Source organism: Paroedura picta, chromosome 13 (assembly GCF_049243985.1).
Source record: "Paroedura picta isolate Pp20150507F chromosome 13, Ppicta_v3.0, whole genome shotgun sequence".
NCBI classification, from domain to species: domain Eukaryota; kingdom Metazoa; phylum Chordata; class Lepidosauria; order Squamata; family Gekkonidae; genus Paroedura; species Paroedura picta.
Window position 1 is genome coordinate 35,249,592 of NC_135381.1, and position 16,911 is coordinate 35,266,502.

Here is a 16,911-nt window from a genome sequence, read left to right on the forward strand (position 1 = left end):
GTGTGGCCCAGCAGCAGAGAATTGGGCCACCTGGCAGGAGATTAGCAGAAAAACATACGCAATCCCAGCAGGTCCCCATTGAGCTTGGTAGTACAGGACCCTACGGGGGGAGAGGAAGGGGATTACATCTGTCCAGAGGTTGTTCCACTGATACTCACCAGTTACTTACTAGTACTGCTGCTTTGATATGTGCCAGCCCAGTCAACATGAGCTTCCCTCAGCTTACTAACGGGAACTGACTGACCCAAAGTCACCTACAATAGAGTCCTTTGCAAAGTTACAGCCCATAACTTCAGTGGGGTTTGAAGGGTCTAACTTTGCCTAGGGGGGGCACTGACAGGGAGCTGCTCTGGCAAAGTGGAATTCGAACCTGGGTCTCTCCGATCTTAGATTAACGTTTGAGCCACTGTACCATTTTAGCTGCTGTATACATCATGACTTTCCCCCTGGATTGTCAAGGGCAGCTCATGGAATGAATGCCACAGACTTTGATAATACTATTAAAAACTTCTTTAAAAATCCAACACCTGCCCCTATGAGGCACACACCAAAAGAAGTTGATCTAAAGGTCTTTGAGCTTTTCATGTGAAGTAGCTTCTTATAGGAAACTATCAACAAGACACTTCTACTAAAGCCAGATCCTCTTAGGCTGGTTGTACCATTAGGCTATTTGTACAGTTATCTCTGTTGGATGTAAACCACCCTGAGCCTTCAGGGAGGGCAATATATAAATCTAATAAATAAATAGGTACAGTGAAGACAGATTTATAGGATATAAATAGACAGCACATTGTTTAGTTGTTTAATGTGTGTGTGTGTGTGAGAGAGAGAGAGAGAGAGGGGGAGGGAGGGGGGAGAGAGAGAGAGAGAGAGAGAGGGAGGGGGAGAGAGAGGGGAGAGAGAGAGAGAGAGGGAGGGAGGGAGGGAGGGAGAGAGAGAGAGGGAGGGAGAGAGAGAGAGGGAGGGAGGGAGGGAGAGAGAGAGAGAGAGGGAGGGGGAGAGAGAGGGGAGAGAGAGAGGGAGGGAGGGAGAGAGAGAGAGAGAGAGGGAGGGGGAGAGAGAGAGGGAGGGAGGGAGGGAGAGAGAGAGAGAGAGGGAGGGAGGGGGAGAGAGAGGGAGGGGGAGAGAGAGAGGGGGAGAGAGGGGGGAAGAGAGAGGGAGGAAGAGAGAGGGAGGGAGAGAGAGGGAGGGGGAGAGAGGGGGAGGGGGAGAGAGGGGGGGAGAGAGAGAGGGGGGGAGAGAGGGGGGGGAGAGAGAGAGAGAGAAAGAGGGAGGGGGAGAGAGAGAAAGGACAGCATTCATATTTTCTCTCTTATTCATATTTGAGGTCCTCCAACAGAGAGTCTGTGTGGAAAGACGTTAATTTATTTACCTGAAATGTTTATACCTTGCCAACGAACCCTTGAGGCAGCTTACAATAATACTGAAAACGTAATAAAACAAGCAGTCTATATTAAAAAGTTACATAACACAAAAGGCCAGAAGATAAGGACGGCTGCAAACCCAGTCAATCAGGATGCAACTGGCAAAATGCCCAGGAGGACAGTTGTGTTTTGAACTGGTGCCCGAAACCCATCCAGATGGGCATCAGACAGGTGAGCCTGGGTGGGGGGTTCTGTAGAAGAGGTGTCAACTGAGATTTTCAGCTAGCTGGGAGCAAAACTCCATGTAATGTAAATTTTGTGTGCAGAAATGGTCAGCTGAAGCTTCACAGGGCGATGAAGCTACATAACATCCCCTGATAATGGCTGCAAATTAAACATTAAAGGGACCGGGAGAGGGACCTGTTCCAGAGCTGTTGAAATCTGCATCCCTGTTGGGCCCCCATCCCAGGCTCAGAAAGGGAGAATCCCTTTAGGCTTTGGTCTGTCTGAGAGAGAAAGAGGGTAGTAGGAGGTCCCCTCTGGCCACCAACTGGCTGCTAGATCCTGGAGATTTGGGGATGCAGACTGGGGAGGACAGGGACCTCAGTGGGGTTCAATGCCCCAGAGTCCACCCTATAAAGGATGTGTTTTCTCCATGGGAAGTGAACACTGTAGTCTGGAGATAAGCTGTGATTCCAGGGAATCTCCAGATCCCACCTAAAGGCTGGCCTCTCTATCCAGTGAACTCTGTGGCTCAATACTGATTTGACGTGAACCTGGATTGCCCCAGTCATCGTATAAAACTCAAGCCACTATGCCATGCTGGCTAATTAGATATTTACTTCAGTTGTGCCACAGTGAAGTCCTGGAAAGCTGCAGTCCTTCCTATCTGATTGCTGTATTCTGAACAAACACGTTATAGACAGTCCTTCTGGTAGCACATTGTGACCTCCAATCTGAATGTTATAAGGCAGGGTAGTCCTCCAGATGTCCATGGACTACAATTCCCATGAGCCCCTGCCAGCGTTTGCTGGCAGGGGCTCATGGGAACTGTAGTCCATGGACATCTGGAGGACCACAGGTTGACTACCCCTGTTATAAGGGATGAATAATAGAATCATAGAGTTGGAAGAGGCCTCCTGAGTCATCTAGTCCAACCCACTGCACTAGGAGGACACTCACAACCCTATCGCTCATCCACTGTAACCTTTGCCTTCACAGAATCAGCCTCTCCGTCAGATGGCTCTCCAGCCTCTGTTTTAAAATCTCCAAAGATGGAGAACCCACCACCTCCTGAAGATGCCTGTTAGGTGGCCAGATGTCATTTATCTCCCTCCAGCTCCATAGGAATAACTACATTTGCCACAGCAAGGAAGACAGACACTGAAATCTTTTATGTGGAGACTAAGATGATGTGAGGTGGGGAACCCCCACGTGAGGGTTTCCTTCTCCCCCTCCCCGCTTTCCACTAGATGTTTCTCTCAGTGAAGGCTGTACAGGAACAAAAATATGCAAAAGCTGAAGCCATTTCCGCCCCAACTCTTAGAGTTCATAGGGTGGGTCATGGAAAGTCCAGATTCAATCTCTGGAACACATGAATACCTGTAAAGCCCCTTTTCCCTCATGAAAAGAAACACATACACACACAAAAAAACCACACACACACAATTGTTTTATGGAAAACATGAGCGCATTTCCCCCACACCATTCCTCTTGAGGCTTCAGTATGGCACTTCCCTTCCTACAGGGTCCACAATGTTAAGGCATGGTTCTCCTCAGGGTTCCTAAACAAGAACGCTGTTTGTTCCTTCTGGCTATGTTTTATCTCATTTCCCCAAGTCCTGTCACCACCACACTGAAAAGGCACGAGTGCCAGAATAGGCTGGCAAGGCATTGAGAAGGGTTTTCCATGTTGCTCTGGTTTCCCGTTCAGCTCCCGCCTAAGGAAACAGACACAATATACTATTTGTTTTCAAAAAGAACACCCGTTTCTAACTAGCCTGTCTTGAGGTGCGATTCAAACTGTCTGTTTTCATCAACAAGGATCTTATGAAACCAAAGTACTTCGGTTTTCTCTGAGAGGAAAGTGCTTCTGAGCATCAACAGAGTGCCTGTTCTACGGTACTTACCGTTCTCAGTTTACCAGTTGCCAGATTGGCAAAGTTAAGCATTCCCTCTCCTATAAGAAGTATCGCATCACCAAAAAGACACCTCTTTTCTGGTTGCTGCTAAATCACAGTCACTATTTTTGCCATTGAATGACTGCTTTGTTAAATTTTTGAGTTGCTGGTTATTCTCCGTGGTCATTTAAGTCCCTTCTCAAGTTCTTCAGAAATTAAATGTTTGACTGGCATGGATGTGGATGTTTCTTTCGCCTAATGCACACGTGAAAACACAAAGGTCTAGCGCATAGCCATGTCAGAGGGCCAGTTTGGTTAGTGGTTAAGAGCAGTGGCCTCTAATCTGAAGAAAAAGGTTTGACCTGCAATTCCATCACAGGCAGCCAGCTGGGTGGCCTTTGGCTTGTTACAGTCCTGTTAAGAATTGTTTTCACAATGCAGTTTCTCTCAGAGCTCTCTCAGCCCCACCTACCTCACAGGGGCTGATTCTGCACTTACTTTATTTTCCGTTGTGGATCCTGCTGATTTCAGATCGATTTGAACTTGGGTCTTCCTCTATCCCCCCCCCCCCATTAAAACAGAAAAGTGTTCTGCACATGATTAGGGAAGCTCAGAAAGGGGGGGAGCCAAGCGCAGCAGGAGCCTCTTTCTTTTCTTGAATGGGGGGGGGGAGGATTGGAGACAGCAGAGGAGGGGGAATAAATCGAAAAGGAAAATCTCTGCCAAGAGAAATTAGAGCTTCTGGAGCCTGTGCTGAGAGAAGTTAGGGCTTCCCCTTTAAGGGAAGCCTTGCAACCTGGGAACAAGGAAGCCTTTGAACTGAAGCCCTGGCCAATCAGGGCTTTTCTACAACATTGGAGGCCCAAGGCAGCAAGTTAGTTCAGGACAAGAAGAGAGCTACACTTTTATTCATGCCGATATTTCAAATATCGAGAGATATCCACTCCAGGATATCACGGGTGAAAGGTAGGGTCACCCTGTATCAATCATGCTTGTTGCAGAGGGGAAATTTAAATCACCCCAAATCAAAATGGAAATTGCATTCAGTTTAGACGGCAGGGACTGAATTGACCTGGGACTGGAATAAAAGCTCCGTGCAGATTCAGCCCTGGTAGAACTGTTCTCTGAGCAGTAATATCAGGGCTCGCTCAGCCTCACCTACCTCACAGGGTGTCTGTGGTGGGGAGAGGAAGGGAAGGCAATTGTAAGCCGCTTTTTTCTGCTTTAACCTTCAACTGTAGTACTTTTAAGTCTTTACCGTTCCCTGCCAATAATGTGGTGTTGTACAAACACGAAATGATCCCAGATTTCAAAGGTTGATCATCCTGCTTTGTTCCCCCTGCAGGCTGGCTTGGATGGGAAGAACATTGGGAACTGCCCCTTCTGTCAGAGCCTTTTCATGGTGCTGTGGCTCAAAGGTGTCCGATTCAACGTGACAACAGTTGACATGACAAGGTAGGAGGAAGGGGGTGGATTGAAGACCTTCGTGCTTTGAAATCGGGGTTCAGGGTAGCCTCTCTGGCCAAGACAAGACTGCAGCTCTGTTCGGTGGGCTGTGAAAGTTGTTTCTGGGGTGTGAAGGAATCTGGACTAAAATAAATGTAATATTGTTTTACAAGAGTGAAGAAAAAATATGTTTTTATATGAAACTTTTCTCTACCCAAAGGAATCTCAAAGTGGCTTCCAGTCGCCTTCCCTTCCTCTCCCCACAACAGACACCCTGTGAGGTGGGTGAGGCTGAAATAGCCCTGATATTACTGTCCGGTCAGAACAGCTCTATCAGGGCTGTGAAGAGCCCAAGATCACCCAGCTGGCTGCATGTGGAGGAGCGGGGAATCAAACCCAGCTTGCCAGATTATAGGACGTTTCCTCCACGCTGTTTTGTCATTTTATAAGCATCTTTCTGCCGTTTTTTACTAAACTTCTTTTTACTAAACTTAAAAGCACTAACTCAATACAGTGCAGAAATGCTGGGGGGGGGGGGAGGACAGCTACATGAGTTTGCAGCAATTCATTTTTCAAAGGGGCATGATGACCACAGATGGGAAACGAGGTGGTTAAGAAACTGCCAGGCAGGTGCTACAAGGCCAATCCAAAAAGTTTCTTCATGTGTCGTCCTGTCCCCCCCTTTCTTGCTTATTTCCACTGCTGTTTAGGAAACCAGAAGAGCTGAAGAATTTGGCTCCTGGGATAAAACCTCCCTTCTTGGTGTTCAACAAGGAGCTGAAAACTGACTTCCTGAAGATTGAGGACTTCCTGGAACAGACCCTGGCCCCTCCCAAGTACCTTCACTTTATAGCATCTAACGCTTCTTCCCCATCTTTCAAATTCTCTAAACATATATACCCTTTCCCTCCTGATAATGAATGATTAATCAAACACATTGCACATAAGCAGGAGCCGCATAATATTGTGAGCAGGTCTAAAGGATGCACCATCAATGAGAAGGATTAAGTGGGTCCTTCTTTGGGGGAGCAACCAGTCCAGCAACCAGAGTCCCCCGTCTAGTGTGATAAAATGAATAATGTTTTATCTGAAATTATACAAGTTGATCTGCCACTTTTTGTTTTTTTTGTTTCTGAACAGCAAGCAGTAAAACTACAGGCAGATTCTTTCCGACTCTGGAGGTGTATCGCTAGGGAAGCTACACCTGTTGACTTTCTGCCTATCAGGCATCTGTTAGAGACAAAGGAGCCAGGGCTGGGAAATGTGAATCTGGTAGTTGTGAAATGCTGGAATTTATGATGGGCCAAAGGAGCTGGAGAATTTCTGGAATTTTTGAACCAGAGGGCTTGCCTTGGAACAAAACACTGGCAGTCCTGAGTGCTTTCCCTTGTGTACATCTGTTCTGCTATATATTCTGGTAAGGTCTTGGAGGAGGAGCATGTCTCATTTAAGTGCCACTCAGGGCTTAACACCTAATCAGGGTGGCTGTCCCTCCCCTGAGTGCCTCCTCCTCCAACTGGCTTGCCTGTGTGTCCAGCAGCCAGCCAATCACCTTCCATCTCCCACCCCTGACCACCCCCTCCTTCTTCCACTTCCCTCTGAGGCTCGGAGGCTGCAGATCCCTGCTGTGGGCCCTGCCGGTGAGTTCCCTGACAGCTGCCTGCAGCCTTTACAGGTCCTGGGAGGAGGAGGAGGCCGTCCTCAGAGTTCTTCCACCCCCCCCCCCAATCTAGCACCTGTTATATTCCTGAATCCAACGGGCTTTGCCCCTAGTCTATAATGAAACATCACTCTAAAGACTCAAAAAAGCAGAAGGTTTTAAGTTTTTGTCCCTTAGGAGAAAGGAGAAACCTGCCAGAGTCCCCTCTACAAAGTGTCCATTTTCTCCAAGGGAGCTGCTCTCTGTAATCTGATGAGCTATAATTCCAGGGGATCCCCAGATCCCACCTGCAGGCTGGCATCCCTACTTCTTGTGTAAGAGAATCACACTGCCCCCATTTGCATTCAGCCTTGCCACTCAGCGGTTTTGTAGCTGCATACATGTCAGAAGCAGCTGACTGACCTTTGAACTGGCTGGGAAAAGTCCCATTGAACTGGGTCCAGGGCTGAATCTGCACGGAGCTTTTATTCCAATCTCAGGTCGATTCAGTCCCTGCTGTCTCCACTGAATGCAATTTCTATTTTGATTTTGGGTGCTTTAAATTTTCCCTCAACAACACGCATGATTGATTCAGAGTGACCCTACCTTTCCCCCGCAGAATCCAGAAGTGGATATAACCCTTGGTATTTCAAAAATCGGCATCGGTAACTGTGGATTTTTGCTTTTTGCAAATTAACTTTCTGCAGTCTTCCCTGATTGGTCAGGACATCAGTTCAAAGACATCCTGGTTCCCAGTTGCGAGGCTTGTCTTAAAGTGACTGTGCTCCAGAAGTCCTAACTTCTCTCAGCAGAGATTTGCCTCTTGTTATTTCCCCCTCCTCTGCTGTCTCCAATCCTCCCCATCTGAGTGCAGAACACTTTCTGTTTCAATTGTGGGGTGGGAATAGAGGAAGACCTGAGTTCAAATCGATCTGAATTCAGCAGAATCCACAAAAAACAAAGTCAGTGCAGAATCAGCCCAGGAACACCGGTAGGGGCTGCAAGAATGGCTCAGCTCCAATGCAGAGATAGCTCAGCAAGTCACTCCCCCTTGTCAACACTGCTGGCCAGGTCTGACGTGAGCGAACACAGTGGATCCTCCAAGGCCTCAGGGGCTGCTCAGCCCAGTTTGCTCCTGGGTTGCTTTCACCTCTGATCTGGCCCTGCCTGTAAACATCAAAATGAACCACACATCTATACAAATAAGCCAATGACCTCCAAGTCTGTTTGGCCTCCTGTTGAGAGACAGATGGTTTGCAGGGCCCCCATCTGTTTCCCCACCATGTTTGAGGAGGAAATTGGTTGGCTTGTGACAAGCAGGAACAATGCAAGGAAGTTCCGTATCAACCCAGGGAAGAAATGGAGAGGGATGTGGAGAATACAGACCGTCCTGGGGAGGGAGGGAAACAGTAAAGACGCTGCAAGGGAATTTGTGGATGCAGCCACCTTTATTTGTGTACACATGTGGGAGTCTGGCGTGCTCAAGAACGGCTTTGCTGCTGTTGTTTTCTGTAAACGGGCAGAGGGGAGATTGTTGTAGCGGAGCCAAGAGAAACACTCTGCCCCAAAGGTCAGGAGAGCTGCCAAGATGCGCTCATCGCTGGCTCGGTCCCTGCTCCGCCTCCGATTGTCCATCTGCAGCTGCAGTAAACAGAAGGCACTTTAAACGAAGCTCTGGGAAGCTTCTTCGGTGCAGTACATCACAGCCCATCGGGGCCAGCCAGATTCCTCTCTAGCAGGGCTGCAAAGAGTTCCATCCAAGGGAGAAGTGCTACAAAGAGATGCTGGAATGGGTTGGTCACTGTGCAAGACAGGCTGCTGGACTCGATGGACCACTGGTTTGATCCTGTGGGGCAGTGGTCCCCAACCTTTTTATCACCAGGGACCGGTCAACGCTTGACAATTTTACTGAGGGGGGGTAGTCTTTTGCTGAGGGACATCACTGCCACCACCTGAGCCCCTGCTCCACTTGCTTTCCCGCTGGTGCCCCTGACTTCCCACTGCCCCCTGGGGGGGCGCTGCCAGCAGCAGCTGCGTAGTGCCACGCCGAGGGGTTGCCCCAGCCATGGCGGCCACTGGAGAGCACCAAAGATGTGCTTGCAGCAGAGTAGCTGGGCAGCCCCCGAGGCAGCAGCCGGGGAGGAGGACAAGGAGGAGCCGCGGCCCGGTTCCGACTGATCTACGGACCAGTACTGGTCCCCGGACCGGAGGTTGAGGGCCACTGCTGTAGTGGTCTTCTCATGTCCTTATATTGCCAAAACTAAAATAAGATGAGCGACACAGTTTAGGGATAGGTAAACATACGAGCCTTACATGTACATGATCCCAGGTTCAAATGCTGCATGCGGAAAACGTACATTTCCACATCTCCCATTCCCAAACTAGTTAAGCCTTAAGGCAGCTGTCAAAGACGGAGCGGAGGAAAAGAAGCGTTATAGTAATCCTTTATTGCAGCACCCTCTACTGGCTGACCGTTGCATCACCAGCCTCTCTAATGCAACTCACATGTCTTCCCATCGGACAGTACACAGAGCCGTTCTGGGTGAGGTGGCCAGAAGCAGCGCCAGACAGACTCCTCTCCAGTGGCTGATCAGGGGGAAGGAAGTTGTCCCCTGCTACAATCAGTTTAGAAATTTGTCCTTTAAGATCATGAAGCTTTGATCAAAGCTTCGGGCTTAAAACTTCCTTCTCTGGGGGCTCTAGGGGAAGATGCTGGGGTGGGGGGTGGGCTTACATTTTTTCTTGGATTGAGCCTTTGCTCCCTGCTAGGCCAGGGGTAGTCAACCTGTGGTCCTCCAGATGTTCATGGACTACAATTCCCATGAGCCCCTGCCAGTTGGCAGGGGCTCATGGGAATTGTAGTCCATGAACATCTGGAGGACCACAGGTTGACTACCCCTGCCTTAGGCTACAGCCAGAATTTTGCCCTGAGCCACTAGACCGGACCTCTCCAGATGCTAGAGGCTCCACCCTCTTTACCACCCTCTTTACCAAATCTGCCAGGCTCCACTCCTCATATCTCAGGACACCTTGGAACACGACCACCTCCTACCTGACTTCTAGAATGCTTTGCTCTTTGAAACTACTGGAGGACGGATTCTTTCCAAACTCCCACCTGCCTACTCCCTAGATCAGGGGTAGTCAAACTGCGGCCCTCCAGATGTCCGTGGACTACCATTCCCAGGAGCCCCTGCCAGCGAATGCTGGCAGGGGCTCCTGGGAATGGTAGTCCACGAACATCTGGAGGGCCGCAGTTTGACTACCCCTGCCCTAGATTTAAGATCCTTAACAGGCTATAACATTATGTTTTAAAGATCTTCTCCTCCTGTGCTTTCAGCATTAAGGCTAAGCCTTAGTGGTAGAGGGGTGGAAATAGAGCTGCCAACCTCCAGCTGTTGCCGAAAGCTTTTGGCTGAGCCCAGTGATCAGTAACATCAATTGCACCTCCCCTGGGGGGAAAAACCCAGATAAATGCTGCAACCAGGATACAACCGGAGAACCGAGATGGGTTAATGTTTTTACTGAGATGGTTATTGTTAAATGTTTTTATGGTTTTATCAATCTATATATATTTAATGTTAATGTAATTTTGATGGTTCCTATTGTTGCAAATTGCCCTGAGCCACTGGAGAGGGCGGTATATAAATTAATTAAATAAATACATGCATGATAAAGCTTTCCTGCCATTGCAGTTGATCTCCAGACAATTCTCCTATGGAGAAAATGGCTGCTTTTGAGGGTGGCCCTTAGACGCTGATTCCGCACTTACTTTGTTTTTCTCCCGTGTGAATCCTGCTGAATTCAGATCGATTTGAACTCGGGTCTTCCTGTATCCCCCCTCCCCCACTGAAACAGAAAAGTGTTCTGCACGTGGTTAGGGAAGCTCAGAAGGAGGGGGGGCCCAAGCACTGCAGGAGCCTCTTTCTTTCTTTTCTTGAATGAGGGGAAGGGGGAGAGGATTGGAGACAACAGAGGAGGGGAAATAAATCCAAGAGGCAAATTTCTGCTGAAAGAAGTTAGGGCTTCTGGAGCGCAGTCACTTGAAGACAGGGAGGGAAGCCTGGGAACCAGGAAATCCTTGAACTGATGCCCTGGCCAATCAGGGAAGACTCCTTTGCTCCCAGGCACGTTAATTCACAAAAAGAAGCCGTCTATATATTTACTCAAGGTGGTCTTTTGAATATTGAAGGTTATACCCACTCCAGGATATTGTGGGGGAAAGCTAGGGTCACCATGAATCAGTCATGCTTGTTACAGAGAGAAAATTTAAAGCGCCCATAATCAAAGTCGAAATCGAATTCAGTGTAGACTACAGGGATTCATTCGAACTGGGAGTGGGCAAAAAGCCCCATGCAGACTACACCCTGAAGTCCCTCTCCTCCCCAAACCCTGCCCTCTCCAGGCTCCCCCCTCCAAATCTCCAGGTATTTCCTCCCCCAGAGCTGGCAACTGTTGGTGAAAGCCTTACATCCTCTTCCTATCTAAGTTAACTCTCTGACTTTTATTAAGGTACCCTTCACTTGCTCCCAAATACAAGGATTCTCTGCATGTTGGTGCAGACATCTTTGCCAAGTTCTCTGCTTACATCAAGAACCCTCATAAAGAAGCAAACAAAGGTAAGGGGGGGGGGATCTGATCATGTCGTTATCTTTCAACACTGTATTCCAGAAAGAGTGGAAAGACTTGTAAAGCCCAAGGGCAGATATCCCTTCCTGCTCATTCATGTGGCAACAAATGATACTGCCCAGTGCTCACTACCTAAACAGGAAAGAGGGCTGCTGGGTTGTTGGTGGCTCTCAGCAAGGTGACTTGACAGATAAATAGAAATGCCATGTTCAGAGACAAAATATCTCTGAATACTATGTTGGAAGGCGAAGACAGGGGAAGGCTGTGGCCTTCATGCTGCTTCTGGGGCATGTAATTGGCAACTGTGGCTAGAAATGCTGGTCACTAATTGGTGCTGGCCACTGGTCCTATACAGCCGGACTCTTCTTATGTCCCTATTATGAAAGCCAGTTTGGTGTAGAGGTTAGGAGTGCGGACTTCTAATCTGGCATGCCAGTTCAATTCTGCACTCCCCCACATGCAGCCAGCTGGGTGGCCTTGGGCTCACCACGGCACTGATAAAACTGTTCTGACTGGGCAGTGATATCAGCGCTCTCTCAGTCTCACTCACCTCACAGGGTGTCTGTTGTGGGGAGAGGAAAGGGAAGGCGACTGTAAGCCGCTTTGAGCCTCCTTCGGGTAGAGAAAAGCAGCATATAATAACCAACTCTTTTTCTTCTGTGCTATTAATGCTACTTGCAACCTTGAAATGTGTATTCATGAACCAATTATTTGCCCTCATGCAAAATGCCTTAAGGATTGCTTTTTACTTTGCAGCCAGAAAATGCCACTTTTACCAGAAAATGCCATTTTGATTGCTATTTTTTGTAGCAGCACATTTACAAAATAACGCTGCTAAAAATGCAAAATGAGCAGTGCCTTTACTAGATGCAAGCCAAAAGCAGCTGGTCAAAGGAAACTATTGTTCTGTGAGTGACACGAGAAAAACAGAAAGTGCTAAATTCAACAGGAAAGAGAAGGAAAGCATGAAGGAACACTCGAACTGAGACATACCTGCCACCTAGTGTGTTGCAGATGGAACTGCAGATAGAGCGACAACCATGCTATTCCTCGCAAATATAATCAGACAACTTGTTTAAGCCCATTTCCATTCATAGCACCTGCAGCACTTGGTGCATTCACTGAGCTTATAACTAAAACTAAATTATACCACTGGGTAGAACATTCATTCCGTTTAAATGTACCCCATTTCTTTTTTACACTGCCTTAAGCATTCATATGAGCCTCTTGTGGTGCAGAGTGGTAAGGCAGCTGTCTGAAAGCTTTGCCCATGAGGCTGGGAGTTCAATCCCAGCAGCCGGCTCAAGGTTGACTCAGCCTTCCATCCTTCCAAGGTCGGTAAAATGAGTACCCAGCTTGCTGCTGGGGGGTAAACGGTAATGACTGGGGAAGGCACTGGCAAACCACTCCGTATTGAGTCTGCCATGAAAACGCTAGAGGGCGTCACCCCAAGGGTCAGACATGACTCAGTGCTTGCACAGGGGATACCTTTACCTTTAAGCATTCATGCGTATGCTTAAGCAGCATGTGAGATTGGAAGATGCTTTCAGAGTCATGTGAAAAATGCCCAAAGATGCTTTCTTGAACAGTTAATAAAATAGCAGAAATCTTGGAAAGATTATATGGCCCGTTACTGTGCTGACCTTCCATGACATTGATGAGAGCCAGCCAACTGATGCAACTAATGAAAAGCAACATGACTGGGGGAAGATGTTCAGTTGGCTTAACAACTCTGTGCTTGGTTCTTGAAATTCAGATCTGGAGAAAGCTTTGCTGAGACAGTTCAAGCGCCTGGATGATTATCTGAACGCCCCTCTCCCAGAGGAAATTGACCAGGATAGCACTGAGGAAGTGGTGGTCTCTAGAAGGAAGTTTTTGGATGGGGACTGGATGACGCTAGCCGATTGTAACCTGCTGCCCAAACTCAACATCATCAAGGTGAGCCCCTGTCATTAGCACGTAACGAAGTACGCTTGCTCCCTATGAGCCTGTCCATGCCTTGAACTCCGGCTCCTCATATTTTTCCATGCTACCATCAGTCTCCACCTTGTGGCCTTACTAGGATCTATTCTGCACACAATAGTTAATGAACTTTCAATGCACTTTCGAAGTAGATTTTCCTGTTCCGCACAGGAAAATCCAGCTGCCAAAGCACATTGAAAGTGCATTATCCTGTGTGTGCAGACTAGGCCCAGGATAGTCTGTACAACAGCAGCTAGGTCACGGGAGAGCAGCTTTAATGTTTCTGGGAGCAACTGGATTTCTTTCAATAGTTCAGTTTAACCCAGGCTCTTGAGATCTTGGGAGCCGAGCAGGATCAGGCATGATTAGGACTTGGATGGAAGACTATCAAGGAGATCTGGGGTAGCTATGCAGAGGAAGGTACCTCTGCTCGTCTCTTTCCTGGAATACTCTGGGGCTTTCCGCATTTGTCCATAATAGCACAATGGTTAGCACAACTGAGCTTCTGTTCATCTCCATCCTGTTCTTCTCCGAATCTTTTCTCCATCCCTCCTAGATTGCTGCAAAAACCTACCGTAACTTTGAAATCCCACGGAAGATGACAGCAGTCTGGCGCTACCTCCAGAATGCTTACACCCGTGATGAATTCAGCGACACTTGCCCAGCAGATGAAGAGATTGAACGCACCTACAGCAATGTGGCCAAGAAGATGAGCTAAGGAGGGGGTCCCAAGAGGGCCAGCCAAGGTGATGGACCTTCCAGCTCTCCATTCAAGCTGGAGGTTCTCATCAGGAAGCTACTGTTGTCCTTTTGAATCCAAGAGAACTCCCTGGTCTTGTCACTCAAGCATACTAGACCTCAAAGAGTCCTTTGGCCTGTTTAGAAGACAATCTTGACTGTCTTCTTCCCACAAGTTAGAAGTATCTATGTCTCATGTATCTTTGTGTGCATGCATTACACATATCACTTTTTGGAATCAGAAGTAGCTGAGCGCTCCCTATTACAAGGTGGAGATGCTTAAGGCTCTCAGAGCTCTACAGACCTCTTTGCTGCTGGGCCTTGGGCATTAGATCTTCCATCTTCCACAAAGGAGAAGAAGTTATTTTTCTCCATGCTGGCTGTGCATGTACTGAATGCCTTGCCTTCCTGACTGCTAGCCTGCAGGGTAGGGTGGAGTGCTATCTGACACACCAGATCAGTGTGTCAACACATTCAGGGGGACTCCCCATTTGGGCTGCTGACTTTTGGAGGAAAAATGCCTACAACACAGAAGTCATTCAAGCATTTCCTCCCAAATGGGCAATTAGCAACAGGAGCTGTTTGAAGATAGAGAAATGATTATCCCCCCCCCCCATGCACATGGAGTGGCCCCAGTTTGAAACAGGGCTCCACCAATACTATTTGCAAGCTACAAAATAGTCCTTGGTCTCCCAGCATCTCAGCTGGTTTGGACACCACTTGCCAAGCTAAGGTAAAGGTATCCCCTGTGCAAGCACCGGGTCATGTCTGACCCTTGGGGTGACGCTCTCTAGCGTTTTCATGGCAGACTCAATACAGGGTGATTTTGCCATTCCCTTCCCCAGTCATTACCGTTTACCCCCCAGCAAGCTGGGTACTCATTTTACCGACCTCGGAAGGATGGAAGGCTGAGTCAACCTTGAGCCGGCTGCTGGGATCGAACTCCCAGCCTCATAGGCAGGCAGCTTCAGACAGCATGTCGCTGCCTTACCACTCTGCGCCACAAGAGGCTCAAGCTATGATAGAGACTGGAAAATGGTTTACTAGATGCAGGAAACAGGTGGGGTGAAAGCGGGAATGGAGAGTGTTTGGCTAGAGCCCCAGGAGAATCCAGAAGTCTCATTGGGACTGTTGAGGATGGTGGAAGGAAGAGATCCCTTGCCATTCTCCAATGGCAGGACTTTAAACGTAAGGGGCATTTTCTCCCAAGCAGCAACAGTGTTATATGGTTGCTTGCTAAATGCACGCATTTTCCAGCACTGAGTGTTCATCCTCACAGCTCTGCAAGGAACAGTCCTGCTCCTCTCTAGGGCTGGGCTTGCACGGATGTCGCCTATGCATAGACCTTTTTTTTTTTTTTTTTGCAAAAGTTGAATAAAAGTGTTACCGAAACTTGTTCTGCCAGGCAGATGGCACAAGCATTTCCTTCTGTAGAAAGGGAACACCTGTGTGTAGCAATGGACAGAGGCCAAGTGCAGGGCAGATAGACCTTGGACTGATACATGACAGAGAGAAAATCAACCAGGGATATTACTTTCCCCAGCACAGGGATGAAGCAATCAATCAATCAATCTTTATTTATGGTCATTCAGACCAAAATTGGGATGAAACAATAGGGAAACTCTCAGCTGCCCAATGTTGGCTTGTGATCAGAAGTAGGTGGTAAGCTCCATAAACCCATTTTCCAGCCATTAACTTCCAGCTCCTTCATTGGCTCTGCTCTAAGCTACCTCTTGTGGCGCAGAGTGGTAAGGCAGCCGTCTGAAAGCTCTGCCCATGAGGCGGGGAGTTCGATCCCAGCAGCCGGCTCAAGGTTGACTCAGCCTTCCATCCTTCCGAGGTCGGTAAAATGAGTACCCAGCTTGCTGAGGGGTAAACGGTAATGACTGGGGAAGGCACTGGCAAACAACCCCGTATTGAGTCTGCCATGAACACGCTAGAGGGCGTCACCCCAAGGGTGACTCGGTGCTTGCACAGGGGAGACCTTTACCTTTAAGCTACCAGGAGCTGCTTTGACTGTGCAACTCCCCTACCTCCACTAGTATTTTTTCTCATAAAGTTCACAAATCCCAATAATCAGGGGTTCTCAACCTGGGGGTCAGGACCCCTTTGGGGGTCAAACAACCCTTTCGCGGGGGTCTCGGCAGGGCAAGCAGTTTGCCAGGGGTAGATCGAGATAGAGCGTTCGTCTGTCTGGAGCAGCGGAAAGGGGCAAGATCAGCATGGTGGGACAAGAGGCAGAACTGAACTGAGAAACCCTGGGGGGGGGGGGGGAAACACTTTATATTCCATCATGAACAATGGATCTTCATGTCATTGGTTTAATCTCTGTGAAAGAACCCTTGCCTAATTTTAGGGTTGGGGGTCACCCCAACACGAGGACCTGTATGAAAGGGCCGCGGCATTAGGAAGGTTGAGAACCGCTGCCATAAATAGACAGAAATACTGTATGATGGGATATGCTTTATTAAGCTGTACATCCAAAGCATTGGGAGTGGGGGGATGCTGGAAGCCACAATAGCCTGTTGCAGCAGGTTGAGTTCACAGGAGCCTTGTGTAATTAACAATGACTCAGACTTAAAGTTCTTCTGAGTCATCCATTTGCCTCTGCCCAAAATGGATTGTGGCTCGTTCAAAGCCCTGCGGCAGTAAATGGATAGATTCAAGTGGGCAGCCGTGTTGGTCCAAAGAAGCACAATAAAACCAGAGTCTAGGAGCACCTTTAAGACCAACAAAGATTTATTCAAGGCGTGAGCTTTCGAGTGCTTGCACTCGAAAGCTCACGCCTTGAATAAATCTTTGTTGGTCTTAACGGTGCTCCTGGACTCTGGTTTTATTGTGCAGTAAATGGGTCTGCCTTTGAACATCAAGCAAGTTTTCTCCGAGGAGCTCCTGAACTTCTCTCTGTTGCACTAAGCACAAAGTCTGCTTTTTCATCGTTTGTATGACTGTAATGATAATAAACGTATTTTATTACAACTTCCACCACATCCTCAAGTGAACAAAGATGAGCTGC

At 48.3% G+C, this 16,911-nt stretch overlaps 1 protein-coding gene across 1 annotated transcript in view; it reads left to right on the forward strand.

Annotated features, from left to right (window-relative positions):
* The window catches only part of CLIC2 (chloride intracellular channel 2), a 17,422-nt gene extending 542 nt beyond the window's left edge, over positions 1-16,880 (forward strand). Inside the window, exons 2-6 of the mRNA XM_077309237.1 lie at positions 4,830-4,939; positions 5,641-5,766; positions 11,079-11,185; positions 12,952-13,133; positions 13,714-16,880. Coding sequence (XP_077165352.1) covers positions 4,830-4,939; positions 5,641-5,766; positions 11,079-11,185; positions 12,952-13,133; positions 13,714-13,875 — 687 coding nt within the window. The 3' untranslated portion in view covers positions 13,876-16,880. The remainder of the gene's footprint in view (positions 1-4,829; positions 4,940-5,640; positions 5,767-11,078; positions 11,186-12,951; positions 13,134-13,713) is intronic.
* The last annotated feature ends 31 nt before the right edge of the window (positions 16,881-16,911 follow it).